Source organism: Clarias gariepinus, chromosome 7 (assembly GCF_024256425.1).
Source record: "Clarias gariepinus isolate MV-2021 ecotype Netherlands chromosome 7, CGAR_prim_01v2, whole genome shotgun sequence".
Lineage (NCBI taxonomy): Eukaryota > Metazoa > Chordata > Actinopteri > Siluriformes > Clariidae > Clarias > Clarias gariepinus.
In genome coordinates, this window is record NC_071106.1 from 5,220,948 (window position 1) to 5,241,154 (window position 20,207).

General features: G+C 42.0%; 2 protein-coding genes across 5 annotated transcripts; both read left to right on the forward strand.

Annotated features, from left to right (window-relative positions):
* The first annotated feature begins 878 nt into the window (after positions 1-878).
* ankrd67 (ankyrin repeat domain 67) lies at positions 879-9,464 on the forward strand. Its single transcript, XM_053500944.1, has 5 exons — positions 879-1,119; positions 4,640-4,898; positions 5,921-6,473; positions 7,140-7,436; positions 9,129-9,464. The coding sequence occupies exons 2-5, from the start codon at positions 4,654-4,656 to the stop codon at positions 9,309-9,311; spliced, it is 1,278 nt and encodes a 425-aa protein (XP_053356919.1). The 5' UTR covers positions 879-1,119; positions 4,640-4,653; the 3' UTR covers positions 9,312-9,464.
* Positions 9,465-9,845: 381 nt separating this feature from the next.
* ccnl1a (cyclin L1a) lies at positions 9,846-19,925 on the forward strand. 4 transcript variants are annotated; one of them, XM_053500272.1, is made up of 11 exons: positions 9,869-10,335; positions 10,811-10,885; positions 12,048-12,157; positions 14,576-14,696; positions 14,969-15,033; positions 17,234-17,333; positions 17,748-17,852; positions 17,970-18,111; positions 18,203-18,314; positions 18,640-18,738; positions 19,011-19,925. In XM_053500272.1, exons 1-11 carry the CDS (start codon positions 10,069-10,071, stop codon positions 19,444-19,446), a joined length of 1,632 nt encoding a protein of 543 aa, XP_053356247.1. In that variant the 5' UTR covers positions 9,869-10,068; the 3' UTR covers positions 19,447-19,925. The 4 variants fall into 4 exon arrangements, 3 of the variants coding, with proteins under 3 accessions (XP_053356249.1, XP_053356247.1, XP_053356248.1); XM_053500273.1 differs by lacking the exon at positions 9,869-10,335 and adding an exon at positions 12,640-12,801 and having other exon boundaries at positions 10,844-10,885; XR_008360911.1 differs by lacking the exons at positions 17,970-18,111; positions 18,203-18,314; positions 18,640-18,738; positions 19,011-19,925 and adding an exon at positions 15,305-15,318 and having other exon boundaries at positions 9,847-10,335; positions 17,748-17,767.
* The last annotated feature ends 282 nt before the right edge of the window (positions 19,926-20,207 follow it).

Sequence of the window (20,207 nt, forward strand, 5' to 3'; positions counted from 1 at the left end):
GAATAAATGATTAATCCAAGCGATTAATGTATATATATCTCATTCCTGTTACCTTCCTGGTGCTGTTCCCTTTCTCGCTGGTGCTTGGTTGTGACATTTCGCTCGAATCTTGAGTCTCTATCACGGACATCTTCGTCTACTTATCACAACCTTATCAAACGGAAATGCTATTTTTTTCAAACGTCCTTGCTGGAGTGTGTGACGTGACGTCATGTGCAGGTGCGATGGATCGCGTCCCAACCAATAGGGTGTCGGAATGGTATGTTTATACGTCTCATCCAACCACAATCGAATCCACTCCATCCGGATGGCGCGATTTATCAGTTTTCTTTTGGTTTGTATTTTGAATGACAAGCTGAAATAAAATCGGAGTAAGGAGGCTATTTTAAAATGTTAGGAGTAGAAGTAAAAAGTCGTCTGAAAAATAATTACTCCAGTAAAGTATAGATACCCAAAATTTCTACTTAAGTAAGGTAACGCAGTATTTGTACTTCGTTACTTGACACCTCTGAGTATTAGGCGTGTGAGCTAAGGTTAATGCTATGGCTGATCAGTGTAGATGTCAGGTGTAATAAGAAAGGAGTCTCCAGTGTTAGTACTTTGTTGCAGCCAGAGGTAAAGCTGAAACACTTTACATAACTATTAAAAGAAAACTGGCATGCTATAAGAGAAATAAAACACTTCAGGGACGTCTTGGTAAAGAAAAAGAAATCCACGTTGTTTGGAGACAGTAAGTCCACTTTTATTTCCTTATCGTATTGTGTTTCGTTATTGTACAAAAGATACACTATGTGATATCCACTTAAATCTAGCTGAGGATGTATCCTAGGAGGCATGCGTGGTGAGTGCTTGAGCCTCGCTGTCCCTCCCTTCCTCTCCTCTCCTCTTCTCTCTCCTCTTCTCCTCTCGCTAACATGCCATCATGTAATAGCATCTGTCCTTTCCGCACGACCAGCTCTCTCCATAGCAACCTCACAGAAACCCGGAGGAGACGTACAGCATGGCAGCACAGGAAGCAGTGCGTGTTTGAGAGGACGCTAAGATCCTGCTCTTCCTCAAGACACGGGGGGACGCTGAGAAAGATGGACAACTCCTCCTACAACAGCGCTCTGTGAACAGGTAACTTAAGTGGATGTTTTTTTTGGTCCCCCTCCCCCCTTAGAGATGTTACAGGAGAACAAGACACTTTGTTCCGGGTTTCAGGAACAGACAAATGTAATGTTTTCTCCTAAAGCAGTAGATCAGGGGAGGATTAAACACCTGCTCCGAGGTCTTTTTTTTTTTATCGATAGTTTCCAGGTCATGACTTTAGAACCTCTTGAGAAGAGCTGGTCGAAAAGATAATGCCTGTCATCTGATGTCTAAACAGTTTATAAGATTTTTTTTTCAGTGGAATCGGAGTAGATAAGGTTTAAAAATAAATCGCACAGCGCACAGGGGTGGTGGATTGGCTGTTGTCCCACCCACACACTCCCAAACTCCCACTCCATGACAGACGGTTCACGCCTCCTCTTCCCCCGCTGCTCAGAGCTCAGCATCGCTTGGCACACACACACACACACACACACACATTGAGCAGAAGTACTGTGTAATTATGTACTCTGCATTCTCCTGGTTGTTTTAATGTTTTATAAATGCGCTTCTCTTATTTACTTAATAAAAACCCTTGCTTTTACATGACCGTTAGTTTGACTCTAATGACACTTTATGTATTTCAGTGTTTTTTGACCACTAAGAAATTGTGAACAAGAGGTTTTGCTTTCTTCATTTCCGACCTTACACTCACTCATTCTCTATACCACTCATCCTGTTCAGGGTCACAGGAGGCTTGGAGCCTATTCCATGGGACTCGTGGGGGTGGGGTGGGGGTGGCACAAGCCGGGGTAGAACTTGGATGGGGTGCAAATCCATCGCACATACTCACACTCACTCACACTCCACAGGCAAATTGGAAACGCCAGTTAGTCTAATCTGCTTGTCTTTGGACTGTGGGAGGAAACCAGAGTACCCAGAGGAAACCCACCGAGCACGGGGAGAACATGCACACTCCATGCACACGGACCCCAAGATGGGAACTGAACCGCTGACCCTGGAGCCTACAAAACAGAGACAGTTTACCTTAATACATTGTTCAAGATTATAATATTTATTTCCATTATATCTATTAAGGATTCCTATGATTACTTGGCTTTGTACTGAGCTTACACCAGCTAGTAAAAAAAATCCTGTTAGTAGGAGTCAATTAAATAAACGAATAATCATCTAATATAGGCTACAGTTAAAAGTTTGGACATTTATTTCTACTGAACGCTGAAGGTGTTTATCCAGACTACACAATAATCTTCTTTGAACAGTTGATATTGAGATGTTTATCTGCTACTTCTGCTCTGTAAAGCTTCATAACGGCTCTAATCTGAGGTGCTGTTTGTTAATTGGTGATTTCTGAGGCTGGTGACTCTAAATGAACTTCTCCTCTGCAGCAGAGCTCAGTTTTGGTCTTGGTTTCCTGGAAAGGTCTTCACGAGAGACATCATGGTTTTCATATTGCTAATAACTGTCTTGTGTTTCAGAACGCAAATCAGGTGTAGATTGGATTGGATCAAATTCTGGCCATTGTGATTTTCCATTGGTTTGGATCCGATGTCACAAATATTTACTGTCTGATTTGCTTCAAGCGGAACTGTGGCGTTAATTGTTTAAATTTCCAGTAGATTGTTTTAGATTCCACTAGGTGGCAGGATTTCCCCAACTGGACATACATTTAGGCATTTGGCAAACGCCCTTATCCAGAGCGACTTACATTTTCATCTCATTATACATCTAAGTAGTTGAGGGTTAAGCACCTTGCTTAATGCCCAACAGCGGTAACGTTGTGGTCGTGGGGTTTGAACCCGGGACCTTCCGAACCGTAACCACCGAGCTACCCGGGGCCCCTCGTACAGCGATGTGAAAAGATTCATTACGGCCAAGAGTGGCACAACCAGTTATTAGGTTTGTGGGGCAATTACTTTTTCATGTAGGGCCAGGTAGATTCGGAGAGCTTTTTTCCCTTAATAAATAAAATCACCATTTTAAAAACTGTATTTTGTGTTTACTCTGGTTATCTTTATGTGATATTTAAATTTGTTTGATGATCTCGAATCATTTAAGTGTGACAAATATGTATAAAAAAATCAGGACGGGAGCAAATACTTTGTCACAGCACCGTAAATGCAATTGAAAAAAAAGTGATGCACTTGAAAAAAATTGTGTTTGCAGAAAAAAGGAAGCGGTTTCTACTTGTGTTTTTTTTTTTTTTTTTGCAAAAGCCGTGGTGTATATTTGTACTTTAATTAAAGACCGCTTAACATTTGTGGTTTTATCCAAATTAATTAAAAAGAGTAAATTAATAAATTGTCTCATTGCACCTGGAAGCCATGCCAGGAGACGGGGTACAACATGGGCAGGGCACACACACACACACACACACACACTAGGGGAACACCAGTTAGACTAATCTACATGACTTTGGAGGACTGTGGGAGAAACTCCACACACACAGACCCGAGGCGGGACTCGAACCCAGACCCTGGAGGTGCAAGTCAACCATGCTAACCACGCCCCCAAGCAACCAAAACCAAATTGATTAAATTGTACATTTATACAATTCAGGCTTTGTTCATTCGATCAGTATGTATGGGGGTCTCCTACGTAAGGAGCTAAACACTTTTGAACACGTTTACTGCGCTGTTATTGAAACATATCACTTTCATTACATAACTATTCTCTTATTATTTCTGTCTCTTGAAAACTAACCTTGCCATGTCGAAAAAACTGAGAATGTTACGAAGCTCTGACACTGGAGACCTCTTCTAACAACATTAAAGAAAAACAGACACTAAACAGAAATATACCACATTTATTCAAAGACATTAACTCAAGAGTGTACCCTTTATAACTTTTTCGAACAAAGAAAAGTCAAGCAGATGTGTGAAATGGGACGGATAAGAACCCTAATATGCGTTTAATGCGGTCATGTGAACGTTCTGAGTAATGAGCTGGCACTACACCAGGAACACGACTCTTTAAAAAGTCATGGCAGCGGTTCGGATGGAGCGGTGCGTCAGGGTTGCGTTGGAGAATAGATGGAGTGAGACAGATCGCTGGAATCTGCCCAGCACTTACGGGAAGATTTACGAGGCCGGGCTGTTGGCGCAGCTAGACGAATGACATTACGCATTATGTAAAGGTTGTAATGTGATTTATGTTAACCTGGAGATTTCACTCTAATTTATTTTTTTTAGTGTAAGCAGCCGTGTGTGTGTGTGTGGGTGATCTACAGGTCTCCCTTTAAGGATCAGCGCCCCCTGCTGGATCTCAGTCACTGCAGTACTGTAACACATTGCACTGTTAAATAATCGTATCGCTTAAATTGACATAATATGTTGCTTCATAAGTCAACATGAATGCTTAAGATGCTTTTGCGTTCAATCCTCTATTTAAAAAAAAGCTGCCGTTGATTTTTAAATCTACCGTTGAAAGAAGGCAAGATCGTTACATGCACAATTTATCTTTGACTGAGTCTTGTGTGATGCTTTTTTCCTGTCTGGTTTTGCATCACAATGAGTCCAGCACTGGGTTTTGTTTTGTTTTTACCCAGGGTGTGTTGGCGTCATGGCCGGGCCCGAGCTCCAGTGGAAGTGGATCGAGCTCCATGACCTGGTGTCACTGCGTGCTGTCGAGAAGAAGGTTCACACCACAGCTGGTTCTGCTGTCAGACCGAGGCAGTGGAGACTCCACAGTCGTCCCCGAGCGCAACACTCCCGACTGGACGAGCACAAGCTGCATTACGCCGCCTGGGATGGACGCGTGGAGCATGTAAAGGCCCTGGTAGATGGCGGAGTCCCTGCTACCTGCCCGTGAGTCGTCTAGGAACTTTAACTTTGTGGTACAGTCGAAAACATGGTGATGTTCAGGGTTGCCATGTCTGTGTGCCCAAAAAAATAAGTCACATTTGTCCAGTACAAAAAGAATATTCTGATAATTGTTGACTGTAGTCAAATAACATGATGTGACACATTTAAATGAAGAATTCTTTTTGGTTATTTGACTTTTAAACATTTATGTAATCGACTTTTTTCAAATTTAAACCCACGTACACCCACACACACCCACACAGAACAGAGAATCACAGCAACACTGGAAACACATAACAGTCTGCTTATTCACCAAAGCCTTGTCATCTAGATATGAAGTAAAATCTTGCTTTCTGGACTGTTTATTATTTATTTCAAATAATTTTTAGTCTTTAAATCATTTATAGGTTTCGGAACATGACACAAACATTCTGTATAAATGTAGGCACAGTGGCTTAGCGATTAGCACTGTCGTCTTGGTTTGAGTTCCGTCTCAGGTCTGTGTGGGAAGAATGTTCTCCCCGTGCTTGGTGGGTTTCCTCTGTGTACTCCGGTTTCCTCCCACAGTCCAAAGATATGTAGGCTAATTGGCGTTCCCAAATTGCCTGTAGTGTGTGAATGACAATCAGGAGTCGAGGTAGCAATCCAACCCCTTAAGTAACCGCCACAGAAACGACGGATATACCTCCAGGGTGGGCTCAAAGGCCCAACACTGGCAACCTGGTGGAGCTGGGGCTTGAACCACCAACCTTCCAGTCAGTAACTCAAAGCCTTAACTCTCTAAGCTATTACTGCCCCTAAGAAATAACAGTTCCTTTGGTTCATTGAGACAATCCTAATTAAACAAAAATTAATTCTGATAATTTCATGTGAGGAAACAGGAGCCTTGAGGACAGATGGTTTCCCAATGTTTTAATGAATGACTCCTCAACTCAAGTGAAGAATTTTCTCTTAGTTTGCAGATTTATTAGTTAATGACACACATAAGTAACATATTATTAACTCGTCATCATTTTGTGTTCCAGAGATCCTCGCGGCTGGACGGTCGTCCATCATGCTGCTTTCAGAGGACACCTCACACTGCTCAGGTTCTTGCTTCACTCCAGCCATATGGATGTGAACTGCCCGGACTTATTTGGCTGCACCCCCTTGCACCGCTCCTGCATGGGGGGCAACAAAGATGCCACCGAGTACCTCCTCCAGAAGGGCGCATCCCACGAGGCACGCTCCTGTTGTGGTCAAACACCCCTCCATCTGGCTGCAGCTGGGGGACACCTGGGCACGGCGCGTACGCTGTTACAACACCTGGCATCACCTGACATTCTGGACTCACGCAGGTGGACACCGCTGCACTGGGCGGTATTTGGAGGATGGGGCGACATGGCAGAGCTGCTGCTGGATAACGGGGCGGAACTGGAAGGACCAAGCGGAGTGGGCACGAGTCCCCTGCAGCTGGCTGTGATGGTCGGCAACGAAGCGGCCGTCAGGCTCCTGCTTCACCGAGGAGCGGATGCTAACCTCAGAGGTGCGAGCGGCCGAACGGCACTGCATCTGTGCGCCTGCTCCGCTGAGAAGAAGGTGATTTCGAGAGATAATAATGCCCCCCCTCATGTAGTCAGTTGGAACAACACTAACTATTTCTGTGTGTTAAAAAATCTAATTCTAATAAGACCGTTATTACTCTCTAAGCACGATTAGCTTTCTTATGAAGCTGCATGAGTAGAAGTTAAGGAATGCAATTTAGCTGTCTTTAGCTAGTGATTTGGACTTGGACGTGATTGGGAATGCTGTGAAAAAAGGTTAACACTTAAATAATCATGGCACCATTTTAGGTGGAGACCAGATCGAAACAAACTGTTGTATAAATGAAAAAAGAAACTACTTACAATTTTTTGGTAGACATTGTTTAAAGAGAATTGAAAAACTATAGTTTCATAGTGCTAAAATGATATCAGTGTATCAAAAAAACCCACAAAAAGTGAGTCCACTTCGCCTACCAGCTTTCTATTTGTATTCAAAGTGACACTGCCAAGTACAGAGTGTACAGTCGAGGTGTCTTTGGCCTTTGGCTTTCACTACGCTCTCAGCGCATCAAGCCAAGTGCACACAGAGCAACAGATGGTATTTGCACTGGTGAATCATGAGGCAATGTTCCCATCTCCTTAGCACCATTTCATCTGTCCACTTTTTCTTCATCAACCATTTTTCTATTTCTCCTCTTCATGTTCCCCTCCTCTTATTCAGATCCTGCAGCACCTGCTAGCCGCTGGGGCCAAGGTGTGCATGAGGGACAGGGACCAGGCCGCTCCGCTGCACCTGGCTGCCCTCAGTGGCTCCAGAGCTGTTCTCCACCTCCTCATCCTGAATGGCGCTGGGCTCGAGGACAGGGACAGCCTTCACATGACCCCGCTGCATTACTCCACGCTGAAGGACAACGTTGAAGCTGCGAAGCTTCTGCTGCATTATGGAGCGGATGTAGATGCCACTGAGAGGCTGGGCCGGACCCCGCTGCACCTGGCCACAGAACGGGGGCACTGCAAGGTGGTGTTGTCTTTCACGACTCACCTTGCAGGCTTAGACTACACTGTCTTTGGCACTATGAACCAAAATACTTCACTCCATTGTCTTAATTTATAGATTCAGTATAAAGTAATCACTAATGGTTAATCAAATAATAATAATAATAATGATGATAATAATAATGAGGAAATCAGTCATGTTCATTACTTATCCAGACCTTGGTAATTTAGCTGAATAATCCTGATATAGACAAAACATATAAGACTAAGGTTGCTTTTTGGTGTTTTACTTCTCCAAAATGACCTACATGGTTAAATCAGTCCTGCAGTATAAACCATATGCTGCAACGTTTTTCCTGCTTAATGCAAATGCTAGAACTGCCAAGACATATGGCGATGTTTTTGTTAAAGCTCTAAGGTTTATGGAGTTCAAAAATAGTGGAAGTCACCAAAAATTAGAAATAAACCATTGTGGGAAGAAAGAATAACGGTTGAAAAGAATAACAATGTGCCAGGAGTTTGCACATTCTCCACGTTTTTAGTGAGTTTCCTCTGGGTACTCTGGTTTCCTCCCTCAGTCTGAAGACATGCAGAATTAGTGTTCCCAAATTGCCCATAGTGTGTCTCCCTGGTACCCTGTACACAGGATAAGGACTATAAAAGTAATTTAGAATGGGGAGACACTGATCAGGAAAGGAAGCACTTAATGTTTTTTTAGTAAGTTTAGACAGGTAATTAGACAGGTAATGTTCAAACATGGTAGTGTCACAAATTATCAAGCTAAAGGGCAATTCTAAGGCCAAGCATGGACGTCCATGCTGACCGCTGTACTGCTTTATCCTGTATACAGGGTCACGGGGGATCCCAGGAGATGTAGGGCATCTCACACGTTCATTCACACGCTACAGAAAATTTGAAAATGCCAGTTAGCCTAATCTGCATGTTGCTAACTCAAGCCGTTTTGGAGAGAGGATTTTTTATGTGCACCAAAAATGGCCATTTTTCAACTTCAAACCCCAGCCACTGCCGGTTCCAAGCCCGGATAAAATAGACGAGTTGCGTCAGGGAGGGCATTTGGCTTAAAACCCTTGCTTATATGTGCGGCCCCGATGGTCTGCTGTGGATTGTCTCGCTTCGAACAAACAATAAAATAAAAGTAATTCATATTTTTTTATAAGTATTAATACTAAAATTGGTCTTAGCTTCTAGAAGCATATGATCTGTAAAAATTGTTGCTTAAATTAAAGCATTCTGTGCAAAATTAAGGAAGTTTTTTTTTCCAAAAAGCAAATCTGTAGTGTCCGTAACCATGTCAAATTCATGTTGCGATATCTTAACAATTTTGCATTTTAGAATAATACACAGGTTTATGTCTTTTCATGTGAAATCTAAATCGGCCAAGTTTCATCCGAATGACAGTTAAGATAATTGAAATTAAATTCAAAAAAGTTACAGACACTACATTAAAAGACATAAAATTGTATTTAGCACGTGTTTCTTTCTTTCTAATAAAAATGTAAATGTGTATGCATATTTATAAAAAAAAAACAAAAAAACAAAGCATGGATGGGGAGATAAGAAGCATTGATTATTGTTAAAAATGGTGTTAGATGATCACTTTTTCAGCTAGGTGAGACACTTTTTAGCATTGACCCCATGTTTTGGCGTTAGCGTATGCCCTTATATCTGTATCTATACTTTCTTGATTCGACAGGTCCTGAGTGTTTTGCTTGAGAGCGGTGCGGATCCCTCCATCAAGACGCAATGGAGGGAGACGGCAGAAGACCTGGCAAGGACACACAACCGGTACGAATCGCTTAAAGTGCTTCAGGAACACCGGAAACCTCTAATGCGCTCTCAAACTTTACGCCGTACAGTTACTGAGAGCGTCTGGTAGAAAACGAAACAAAGAAGATGTAGGAATCAACCTGGACCCCAGAGCACTGAGATCCTGTCTGAGACTGGACTGGTTTTGTTGTGGTGAATTTAACTGTTGTGTTCAAGCCATTTTTTTTGAAAAATATATAATAAAATGACAACATATTGTTAATTGTACTTATGTGAAATAAAAATATCTATATATTGTGCAACAGGTTTCAGATTATGACGTGTCTGAAAGTGTGACAGAACAAAATATCCGCCATAATAACTGATTAAGCTGCTCTTGTAATTATTATACTACACTACCGTACTAAATAGTATGCACTGGATATCATGATACTGTGCGCTCTCTGCGTACTATTTAGTACAGTAGTGTGCGTAATGACGTCGGCGCGGATGGATACCGAGGCTTACGCAAGGTGGTACGGTCAAACCCGAGAGCTAGCGTGTTCCTGGAATCTACGTCATGGGAACTTCCGTTTTAAAACATGACAGGGAATAGGGTGGGGAAAAACGCCATGTATTTGTTTTAAACGATACAAAAAAAGACAAGGAACGGGAGAACGGTGTAATATTGGTGTAAAATCTATTAGTTTTCGCATAAATTGAGAAGAAAACAGTAACTATTTGTCGCGGAAGTGTATCTACCCAGGGCGGGGTTCGTCTGTTACGCGTGAGAATACGTCGCCCTCGCGCGTCACGCTTCCGCCCTCACGCGAGCGAGCTCGTTCTTTTGTATTTTTCGGTGACCGGGACTCGCGTTACGTACTTCGATGGAGGCGACGATGGCTACCACCGCGCCGGTCCCTGCCGCGTCCAACAGCAGCAGCACCGCCGCCACCACCAACGAGGGCATTCTTATAGGAGATAAGGTGTATTCCGAAGTCTCCCTCACTATAGATAACTCGCTAATCCCGGAGGAGAAACTCTCCCCGACGCCGTCCATGCTCGACGGCCTGGACCTTCACACCGAAACCGACCTCCGTATCCTCGGCTGCGAGCTCATACAATCCGCAGGGATACTCCTACGTTTACCACAGGTATGTTCATCCTTCTTAATGTGTGCTGAACAATTTTTTTTTAATATGTCGGCTAATCTTCATTGCTTAGCCGCAACACTTCTACAATCTCACCCGTTTTCCGGCAAGTCTACGGTTTCTGATTGGTGTTTCGACACCTCAGTCATTTGAAGCAGCCAATCACAACAGCGTGGAAGCCTTGTAGAAGGCGGGACTTGTCCGAATACCGGTGTGCGCGCAATTTACAAGCTAGCAATTAGCTTCGGATATCATTTAAAGCAAATCCACCAGGTTTAAAAGATTTTATAAAGTCTTATTTAGTCTTTAACAGTAAGTTTCAACGTATGTCTTAAGTGATTCACTGAGAGTGAAGGGTTTTTTGTGAATGCTAACCGGCTAGCCATGTACCTGACTAGACAAAAAACAAAACAAAATGGCGGACGTTGTGGTTGAGGAGAAATGAATTTGGGTTGTGTGTTTTTGTTCTATTTTACAGGTGGCAATGGCAACCGGGCAAGTGCTGTTTCATCGGTTTTTTTACTCGAAGTCGTTTGTGAAACACAGTTTTGAGGTAAGGAGTAATTTTATTGTGAATATTCTTCTTGCTCTTTAACTAAACTAGGCCGAGAGCGCGCGCATGCGCGCACCCTTGCGCGTAACCACTACGTTCAATATGGCGGCCATGTTTCAAACCCTGACCTACTGTTTAAACGAGTTTAATTCAGTTCTGCTTTTGTGTGTGTTTTTTTTTTTATTTTTTATAATTAAGTGTGGACAGAGTTTATTATTTGAATTATTCACACTTATGCTAATGTAATTAAAGTTAACGTCATAGTGTTAATATAATTTAACACTGCTGTGTTGAGGTGTTTTATAGGGCTGGAAGTCACCTTTATCACTATACTTTAGTACTGGTTCGATTAAAATTGCAATTCTATAAGTATCACAATATTATGAATATTCCAACTCGATGTTACTTTACTCACATTTTATTAAACATTTGACTCATTAAAATTGGTATCGAGTTATTTATTGTAGCTTCTTCCTTATAAATATTTAATTTAAAAGCCAAGCACAGCATTTAAACTATACAAACTAATACCAAATACAAGAGTTTAGCATTTAACGACAAAACGGTGATGTTTTACCTCCTCAAACACTTCCAAAGTCTCAAAACTAAACTTGACAGTAAGCGTGCGAATTGAGGGGGCGTTTGCGACTTCTAACGCACATGATTTTCGACTATTAGGCGCTTGCGGTGTTTTGAGACTGGTTGTGTGTAATGAGTGGGTTTGAGACTAGTTTGCTTAGAGTTTGGAGAAAACGGCAGATCAGGGACCTTTAACAGGCATGATTTTTTTTTTTTTTTTTTTTTTTTTTTGATAAAATGGTGCCATAAAAATGTGTTTCTGTTGTACACCATTGAAGCTTCTGAGCTTGATACAGAATTGTTTATGTCTGAGACTAATCAAACTGAACCAGTCGATCGAGCGGTTAATCTTGAATATAAATGAAAAAATAGTTTTTAGTGAATCAATTTCGGAGTCAGTGTGGCGATAAAAGAATCACGGTGCACAAAACGTTTTTTTCCCCTCCCTAATTTCTAGTTATTCAATCCCTCACCTTAAATTTTATTTGCTAAACAACCATAAATGAACTCAGGCTTTACATCATGTCCTACCAGTATGCTGCTCACCATCCATTATTGCCTCACTTTATTTTCCCCTGTACAGATTGTCGCCATGGCCTGTGTCAATCTGGCCTCAAAGATCGAAGAAGCCCCACGTCGAATAAGGGACGTGATCAATGTCTTTCATCATTTGAGGCAGATTAGAGGAAAACGGTAAGCATCCAGTTGCTCTCTCACTAACTTCCTGTGCCTCTTTTTTTGTGTGCAAAATGCTTCACTTCAACAGAAATGTCTTTAACAATTATCAAGTATCATCACTTTACATAAGAGAACAAGGTATATTTATTTTAAATCTGTTAACTGTGATTAGTCTTTGTGCTGTTATTTTTAATAACATGTTGACTCGAGTGCCATTTTGTTTACCTTTTTTTTGTACTCTGAACCTAATTTTAAGGGTTTTCAGTTTCTTCATCTGTCATAAATGGTAGTAAGAGCGAGATAATCGTCTGCTTACCTGCACAAGTGAATTAAAAAACAAAAAAAGAAAATCCTGACCATTTAGAGTCGTAACATTTTACTTGAAAATTAATGAGTATTTTGGCTTGGTAGTGGGATTGGGAGTGATAGGGCTGTTCAGCTGAATAAAGACTGTGGTATTAACTTGAATTCTCTTTTCCCTTGCAACCAACTAACAGCGACCAGCTACATTTACCAAAGCCTGGGTGATGTGGAATGGTACGTAGAGCTGAAGCAGTCGGCATGGCAACAGTGCGAGTGAGGCGTGGCTCTCCCCCCGCTCCCCTGGGAGGCGCCAGTGCTCTGAACGCGCTTGCTGGGAGACTCGGGGACCACGAAAGGTTGGCCGCTGGTCCCGCAGCGTCTGGCTCACTCCTGTAGCTCAGTTTAAGCTTGTGGTCTCTAACGCAGGTGATGATGCTAAGTTTTGTGGCACCGAGACAGACCGAGTAACACCTCAGGCATCACAGCTTTCACAAAGAAAAAAAAAACACACCTTAGGTTAGGGACTTTAACTCAAAGGTCCTAGCTGTAGATTAAATTAACAGCGCCATCTCAGCTTCTAAGTTCTATGAACTTAGTGCACCGAAGGTCCTGAAAGAGATGTAGATTAAAATGTTCAGCACCATCTCAGCTTAACTTTACTTTAAAGTTCTATAAAGTAAGTGCATGGAAGGCCTTGAAAGAGATGTAAATTAAAATTAGCAGCACCATCTGAGCACTTAAGTTCTAATAAGTTAGTGCCCCCACTATAATCTTTTTATTTTTTTTGTCTTTTTTTTAGTTTATAGTAAATTCCAGTGCATCCACACAGAGCCTAACATCAGCGCTATCAGTTCCTTTGAAATACATCATGCTGTTTGAGTACACTTTAATTATAGTAATTTTTATTATTAGTATTAATGTTTGTAACAGCAGTAATAAAATAGCTATAGTAGTTGTTGGCATCCTTTCTGAAACTTGCATTTAATCCAAAGTTACACCTGCACTTTTATTTTTCTAGAGTAAAGTGATTGCTTATAAACCTTATTTTTAAATTGCTTGCTTTTGTTTACTTCTGGAGTGGAAGTTCTATTTTGTATCCACCGCTTCAATTTTGTCAGTGTTTTAGCACCAGGTGTGATTATTTTTCGAAAGACAGGTGCTGGTTGGAGTTGTATTACGATTCTTTCATTATCAGGATTTTATAGATCACAATTTTTCGAATTTCGTTATAATGCTAAAAATAATGTTCTTGGTCCATAATTCGCTCCTACCACACAGGATACTGTGCTGCCTGGCGATTTGTAAAACAGAGTTTAGTTTTAAAAAGGATCTACAACATATTTCCACCTCAAATGCACACATGTACAAATTAAATTTAACTAAGTTCGAGTCACTGTAGTGATGCATGAATTGCTGCACACGGGAATTGCGATAGGTAACTGAAATTATTTTCTTCATCTCTACCCGCTAGGCCCATTTAACCAATTTTCTCTTTCACACACACGCACACATTTCTATATATATATAGCTTTTTTTTGTCCTGCATGTTTGTTTTGTCACTTATTTTTCTCTCTTGTTAGGATTTTTCAGGGTTTGTTTAGCCTCAAGTGATGCTTTAATTCCTGTTCATTGTTATATAGAAGTGTTTTATCTCTCTGGACAATTTTGAGTTATTTTCTACATGTTAGAAAATGCTGAAAATGGCTCCTGGTCCTTTCATTCAATGCGCTGGCTGGAATTCTGTTGAAGTGGTTTTTATTTTTTATTTTTTTATTTACACTGCTATTACAGGGCCTCAGAGGTGTGCTGTTTTTTACTTTTTTTTGTTAAAGCTGTGATGTAAGAGGAAATCTGTGTCTTAGCCTATGCGTCATGGTCACTTGTGGTAGGACTAACAGTCTTCTACTGAAATTACAGGACTCAAAAAAAAAAAAAAAAAAGGAAATGGGCCTGTTGCCTTTAGTTGGTTGGAAAAGGGAAAAAAAGTAGCTTTTATTTTTGCTTTGTCTAAAATGAAAAACAAAAAGGCACTCTTTATTTTGTTTTTGTTTATTTATTTATATATACATATTTTTTGAGACATAATTGGGTTGGGGAAAACAACCGTATTTTCATTCCTTTATGAATCAGGAGTGCAAGCCCATTGATACTTGATCAGAACTACATAAACACGAAAAACCAGGTGATCAAAGCCGAGCGACGTGTGCTGAAGGAGCTGGGTTTCTGTGTCCACGTCAAGCATCCGCACAAGGTGAGTCCAGCATCTCTCTCACACACGCAATGCGTGCTAAACTAGCCTAATACACTTATCAGTAGTCAGTCCAATAACAGGAAGTGTCGCTTTGACGTCTCTACACTCAAGAACTTTTAAACAAAGCAGATGGCAGTGCATGTGCCCACATTCTCCACACTGACGTAAATCAGGCCAGGATCTGATGCACTTGTGGTCGGCACACCTGTGCCTTCTGTAACCGCTCCTCGCTTTGCCGTAACCTGTGCTGTCTGTCTTCCTGCTTCTTTTAGATCATAGTCATGTACCTGCAGGTCCTCGAGTGTGAGAAGAATCAAACGCTGGTCCAGACAGCTTGGTGAGTGTCTACAAACACACTCTTTAGGAGCTCTTTATCTTTAGTCAGCACTAAACCTTTTTTCTTTTCTTTTTTTTCCTTTTTCTTTCCTATACCTGATGATGATGGAATTAATTTTATCTTTACTCATTTGACACATCCCTTTTTTTTATTTCATTCTTTTTTTCTAATTTATTTATTTCCCCACTATTTGTCTCTGTAATTTCATAAAAATCGCTCAAACGGAGATCTCAGTTTAACTTTGTCCTTTCTCTCTACTCTTTGATTAAAGGGTAGTCCATGATGGTAAGTGTCATAAAGAACCTCTGAACTCTGCTCCTACAACCACATGACCCCAGGAATCTGCCCCCCCTCACATTGGCTGCCCGTCTCGAGAGACGGCCAATCCAGTGAGAGCTCTCTGCCCGAGAATCACTGAAGGGGGCCTTTTCCATCTGGCAGCATCACCTTGTTTTCTTGGGGGTTGTCCAAAAGGATTTGTATTTTTGTTGTTTTTGCTACAAGATTTTTTTGCTCCCTTTTATTTATTAGAAATTCCACATTTATAACTGAAGTTTACCAGCTAAGCAAGTAGGTATTGGAAAAAAAAATTTGTAGTAAGTTTTTTTTTTTTTTGGTAGGTTAATGTACTTGTGTATTGTGTGTGTTCACACTGATGTGGTTTCTAGTAATGTGTCTTCCAGGAATCATCCTGCTTCGAGGAATCAGTTTCCTTTTTTCCTTCATCGCGTCTTAATCGGTTTCCAGAGAGGCTTTAATCAATCCAGCTTTCTTTCATTTTTTCATCTATACACCCCCCCCCCCCAATCATCTCATATCTAACAAGCAAGTCAAGTCTGTCAGTGTGTAGCTGCAATGCATTCTGGGCCTTTGAGTTAATAGATCTCAATCGGAAACCAATATCATTCCTCATTTGAAAACATTTTATAATAAGGATGAGCATCAGGGTGGAGTTTTCATTTAGGTAAGGGTGGTCCCCGACTTCTGTTCCAGGAGCACGTTTGTAAGTCTGATTTGTTCTTAACTCAAAGTGAGTCTTAATACGCCTTTGACACGATTATACAATGTGTAAAGCATACCAATCCAGTTGATTGAATCTCTGTCCCCTTGTCCACACACATGCCCAAAAAAATGCAACCGGTTTGAACGGTGTCGTCCCTGGGTCTTTAAATCGCGAGAGGAATCCCCGGACACCATTTTTGTCTTGGAGCTGTTTTCCACTGTATTGGACTGTAAACTCAAGAAATTAGGATTATTTACCATCAGAAGCCATTTTCTATCATGTCCACTCCAGTGTCTATTTTTGTACAGTACATTCTACTTCAATCTACTTCCGTGATTGAATCGGCCGTAGAACCGCAGTCCATAAGTCGGGGACTACCTGTATAAGATCCTTGGAGGTGTGTGTTTATTTTTTGACATAATCGCTGGTCGTTTCTGATGTTCGCAAGCAGCTTCCAAGGATAAAATCAGTCACACGCCATGTAGTGTGATAGTTTTATTCAGTTTTGTGGTCCGTTTCTTTGACTAAGTGGCCTCTGCTGTGCTCTTGGCTTCTGTCTTCATACGGCTCACGCTGTCCCGTCGCATGATATCATCAGCAGGTTTTTCTTTGGTCTGTGTTTTGCGGCCACCAGCTTTGCCCCCCCCCCTCATCATTTGCGTTTGCCAAAACAGTAGCTTAGGTGACGCAGCATCCGACGTCTCAGAAGTGCCCGGTAAAAAAAACGGACGAGATCAGATGCCTCGCATTGTAGCTCGTAGTTAAATCACCTGATTTGCATCATGAAACCCCTGTGATCATTTATTTAAAAGCGCTTTGCATGCGCGGGCAGTAAATCAGACCCTTTATATTTTTGAGTGCATGTGTGTTCTTGGGTTGAGTGAACCATTCCAGTGTGAACACGCTCCCATCTGTTCTGCATGTCTGTTTTTCTTTTCAAAAAAGATAAAAGAAAATATATTTGTTTTATACTGCCGTTGCTTATTGTTGAAGCAGCCATGAGTATGTGTGTGTGTGAGAGAGAGACAGAGATTTTAAAAAGGGGGAGGGAACGGACAAAGCTAAACATGAGTCTCCTTAAAAACGCACCACGAGTGCGAGCAGTGCATTATGTGGGGGAGGAGGGATGTTGGGGATGTCAGAAGCCAGAGCTCGGGGAGACGTCTGCATTGTCGTGCTTCACCTTTTGTGTTGCAGGAACTACATGAACGACAGCCTGCGGACCAACGTGTTTGTGCGATTCCAAGCCGAGACCATCGCCTGCGCCTGCATTTACCTCGCCACTCGAGCGCTGCAGGTCAGTATGTGGATTTATCATGTTCAGCACCGCCGATTTAAGCAATGTGCGGTTCCCTTTAAGTCAACGTCAAAGCAGAGTCTAATGTAATGCCACAATAACACTAGTTTCAATATGCAAATGCACGACATTGAACCCTGGTTTACCAGAGGGGAAGAGGTTTGGGTTTAGATGGTCTTTGTAATTTGCACTCGTTGGTTTTTTGACACGAAGGGGAAGTCTATTAAAATTTATTTATTAAAATGAGGTGGCTTGTTTAGCAAAACCGAGTTGACCTCGTGATTTCAACTGCCCATCTTTTTTTTTTTTTTTCCCTTAAACAGAAACGAGGAACAGAAACGACAGGGCACATGAGAAAAGAGTATAAAATATATATATTTTTTTAACATGCGTCTCACCCCCGTTCTGTCTCAGATTCCTCTTCCTTCACGGCCGCACTGGTATCTCCTGTTCGGAGCCACGGAGGACGAGATCAAGGACATCTGCATCACCACTCTGAAGCTGTACACCAGAAAGAAGGTACGTTACGCAACAGCAGCCGAGTTCGTTAACAGACCCACGTCGTTTACGCAATTACGACTGATATCCCGGAGTGGTGCGTGTCGCTCACGTCCTGTTTGTGTTTTTCACTCGCAGCCAAACTACGACTTCCTGGAGAGGGAGGTGGAGAAGAGGAAAGTGGCGCTACAGGAGGCCAAGCTGAAGGCCAAGGGACTCAACCCGGACGGAACTCCCGCGCTCTCCACGCTCGGGGGCTTTTCTCCTGCGTCTAAACCAGGTGCAGATCACGAGTCTTCGCATGTTAGTTTGTTTTAAATCTTAGCCGTGTTTGTTCGAATGCTGATGACACGTCCATGTCGATCCTGCAGGTTCTCCCAGCGTGATGAAGGCGGATGAGAAATCCCCAAATCCTCAGCTGCTTAAAGTGGTAAAGAAGGAAGCAGAAGATCGGGGACAGGGCTCCAAGAGTCCTCACAATGGGTAAGACGTGGTCCATATCATCTGCATGTGTGTCTTATTAAAAAAAATAATAATAAATTCTGCGTGGATGAGAGTAAAACAGAACGTATTCCAGTCTTCATAGTTTTAGTGGCTGTTTAGTTAGTTTTTTTTCTGAGTTCTGTTGTATTTTAATACCAAATTTGAAATTCTTATTTAGAATATGGATTTTGGTGTTTAATAATTTTTCTTTTATATTTTATTGTCATTTATTTATAATGCTGTGAAGCACTTTGGTTTGACTTGCATTGCTGTAGGCTGCTCTATAAATGAATGTTGATTGAATTTACAGTTTGTTTTGTTTCAGGCTCAGGAAGGAAAGTAAGCTCGGTCGGAACAGCCGCAGCGGGAGCCGCTCTCGTTCGAGAACTCGCTCTCGGTCCAGATCGCGCTCGCCAAGACGACAGTGAGTACCGTTTTTAACTACAGCACACAACCACACACATTTGTTAAAACATTGTCAGGTCAGATTATGATCTAATCATTTTGATTTGTACACATTGATATTTCATAAAACTTCCATTATTTCCTTTTAACTATATTAAACCTGCTTTGCGACAATGACGATTGTTAAAATGGCTATACAGATAAAATTAAACTACATTAAAACTGAATATTACAATTTCATATCCAAGTCTTTCATCTTTTGACTCATTTTTGTTTGTTCTTCTCCCTCAGCTACAACAGCAGACGGAGCCGCTCAGGAACCTACAGCTCGCGCTCGCGCAGCCGATCTCACAGCCGCAGCCCGTCTCCGCGACGACACTCCAACCACGCCGCCCCGTCCCCTCTGCTGCCGCACCTCAAAGCCAAACAGCGCTCGGACGACCTGAAGCTCCACTCTCGCCATTCGCACAAAAGGAAACGCTCGCGGTCCGGGAGCAAGCCACGTGACCGGGAGAGGGAGAGAGAGCGCGACAGGGAGCGCGACAGGACCTCCGCCTCCGACCTGGTGTCTAAAAAACACCGGCACGAGCGCAGCAGCGGCGGCGGGAGCGCGGGTCACCACAGAGACCGGCGCGAGAGGTCGCGCTCGTACGAACGGTCGCATAAGAGCAAACACCACGGCAGCGGCGGCGGCTCCCACTCGGGCCACGGCCGCCATCGTCGCTGACCCCTTACCCCCCGACCTGCGCCGCGTGGCGTTTACTCACCATAAACTCCCTCGTTTTACATTTTATTCATTTTTTTTTTCTTTCTCTTTGTCTCGGCAAATCTTTTTAGTTTGAAATGTAAAGTGAAGGACTGGTACCTATTTACAGTGTAAAGACTGAGAAATGCTAATGTATCACAGAGAATGCTTTGATTTATAAAAGCAGCCTTTTGTTGAACAGAACCGGGCTCGGGGACGTCGGGATGCGTGTCGCTAATTTAATACCCAACTGTTCAGGAGAGACATTTAAGACATTTTGAATATGCATCTATCTTCAGAGGACGTTTTTTGATCTACAGGTGGAATAGACCATATTTTTTTACAAGCGAGATGCAGACATTTCATTTTCTTCAATCGTGGTGAATTTGTTACACTGGTTTTAGTCTGCACATGTTCATCTTGAATTTTTACTCAATAAAAAAGTGACTTATTCTACTGCACCTGGTGTCCTGTCTTTACATGAGGGTCTCAACACAGAGGCAGTTTCTCTCCTCTTTATACAGTCAGGATGTCTTGTTTTTAGTGTAATCACATATTTTTAGTTTAAACAGAGACTTCTGGGAAGGCAGTGTTCATGTCCTGTCTGGTACTTAGGATTTATATAAAATAATAATAATATGTCACCTGCTAATACTACTTTCTACTTGTGCTTACTATCTCCCTCCCTAGATTTTCCCCTCTTCACAACCATTTGCTAACGAGTACAACTACATATTTACTTT

What these genes read in the sequence shown, in the direction of transcription:
- ankrd67 (XM_053500944.1), top strand. Translation starts at nt 4,654, where the DNA reads ATGGCCGGGCCCGAGCTCCAGTGGAAGTGGATCGAGCTCCATGACCTG. An exon ending in CCTGCTCCGCTGAGAAGAAG is followed by an intron (nt 6,474 to 7,139) that starts GTGATTTCGAGA and finishes CCTCTTATTCAG; the next exon opens with ATCCTGCAGCACCTGCTAGC. An exon ending in CAGAACGGGGGCACTGCAAG is followed by an intron (nt 7,437 to 9,128) that starts GTGGTGTTGTCT and finishes TTGATTCGACAG; the next exon opens with GTCCTGAGTGTTTTGCTTGA.
- ccnl1a (XM_053500272.1), top strand. Translation starts at nt 10,069, where the DNA reads ATGGAGGCGACGATGGCTACCACCGCGCCGGTCCCTGCCGCGTCCAAC. An exon ending in TTGTGAAACACAGTTTTGAG is followed by an intron (nt 10,886 to 12,047) that starts GTAAGGAGTAAT and finishes TCCCCTGTACAG; the next exon opens with ATTGTCGCCATGGCCTGTGT. An exon ending in TCGCCACTCGAGCGCTGCAG is followed by an intron (nt 17,334 to 17,747) that starts GTCAGTATGTGG and finishes GTTCTGTCTCAG; the next exon opens with ATTCCTCTTCCTTCACGGCC.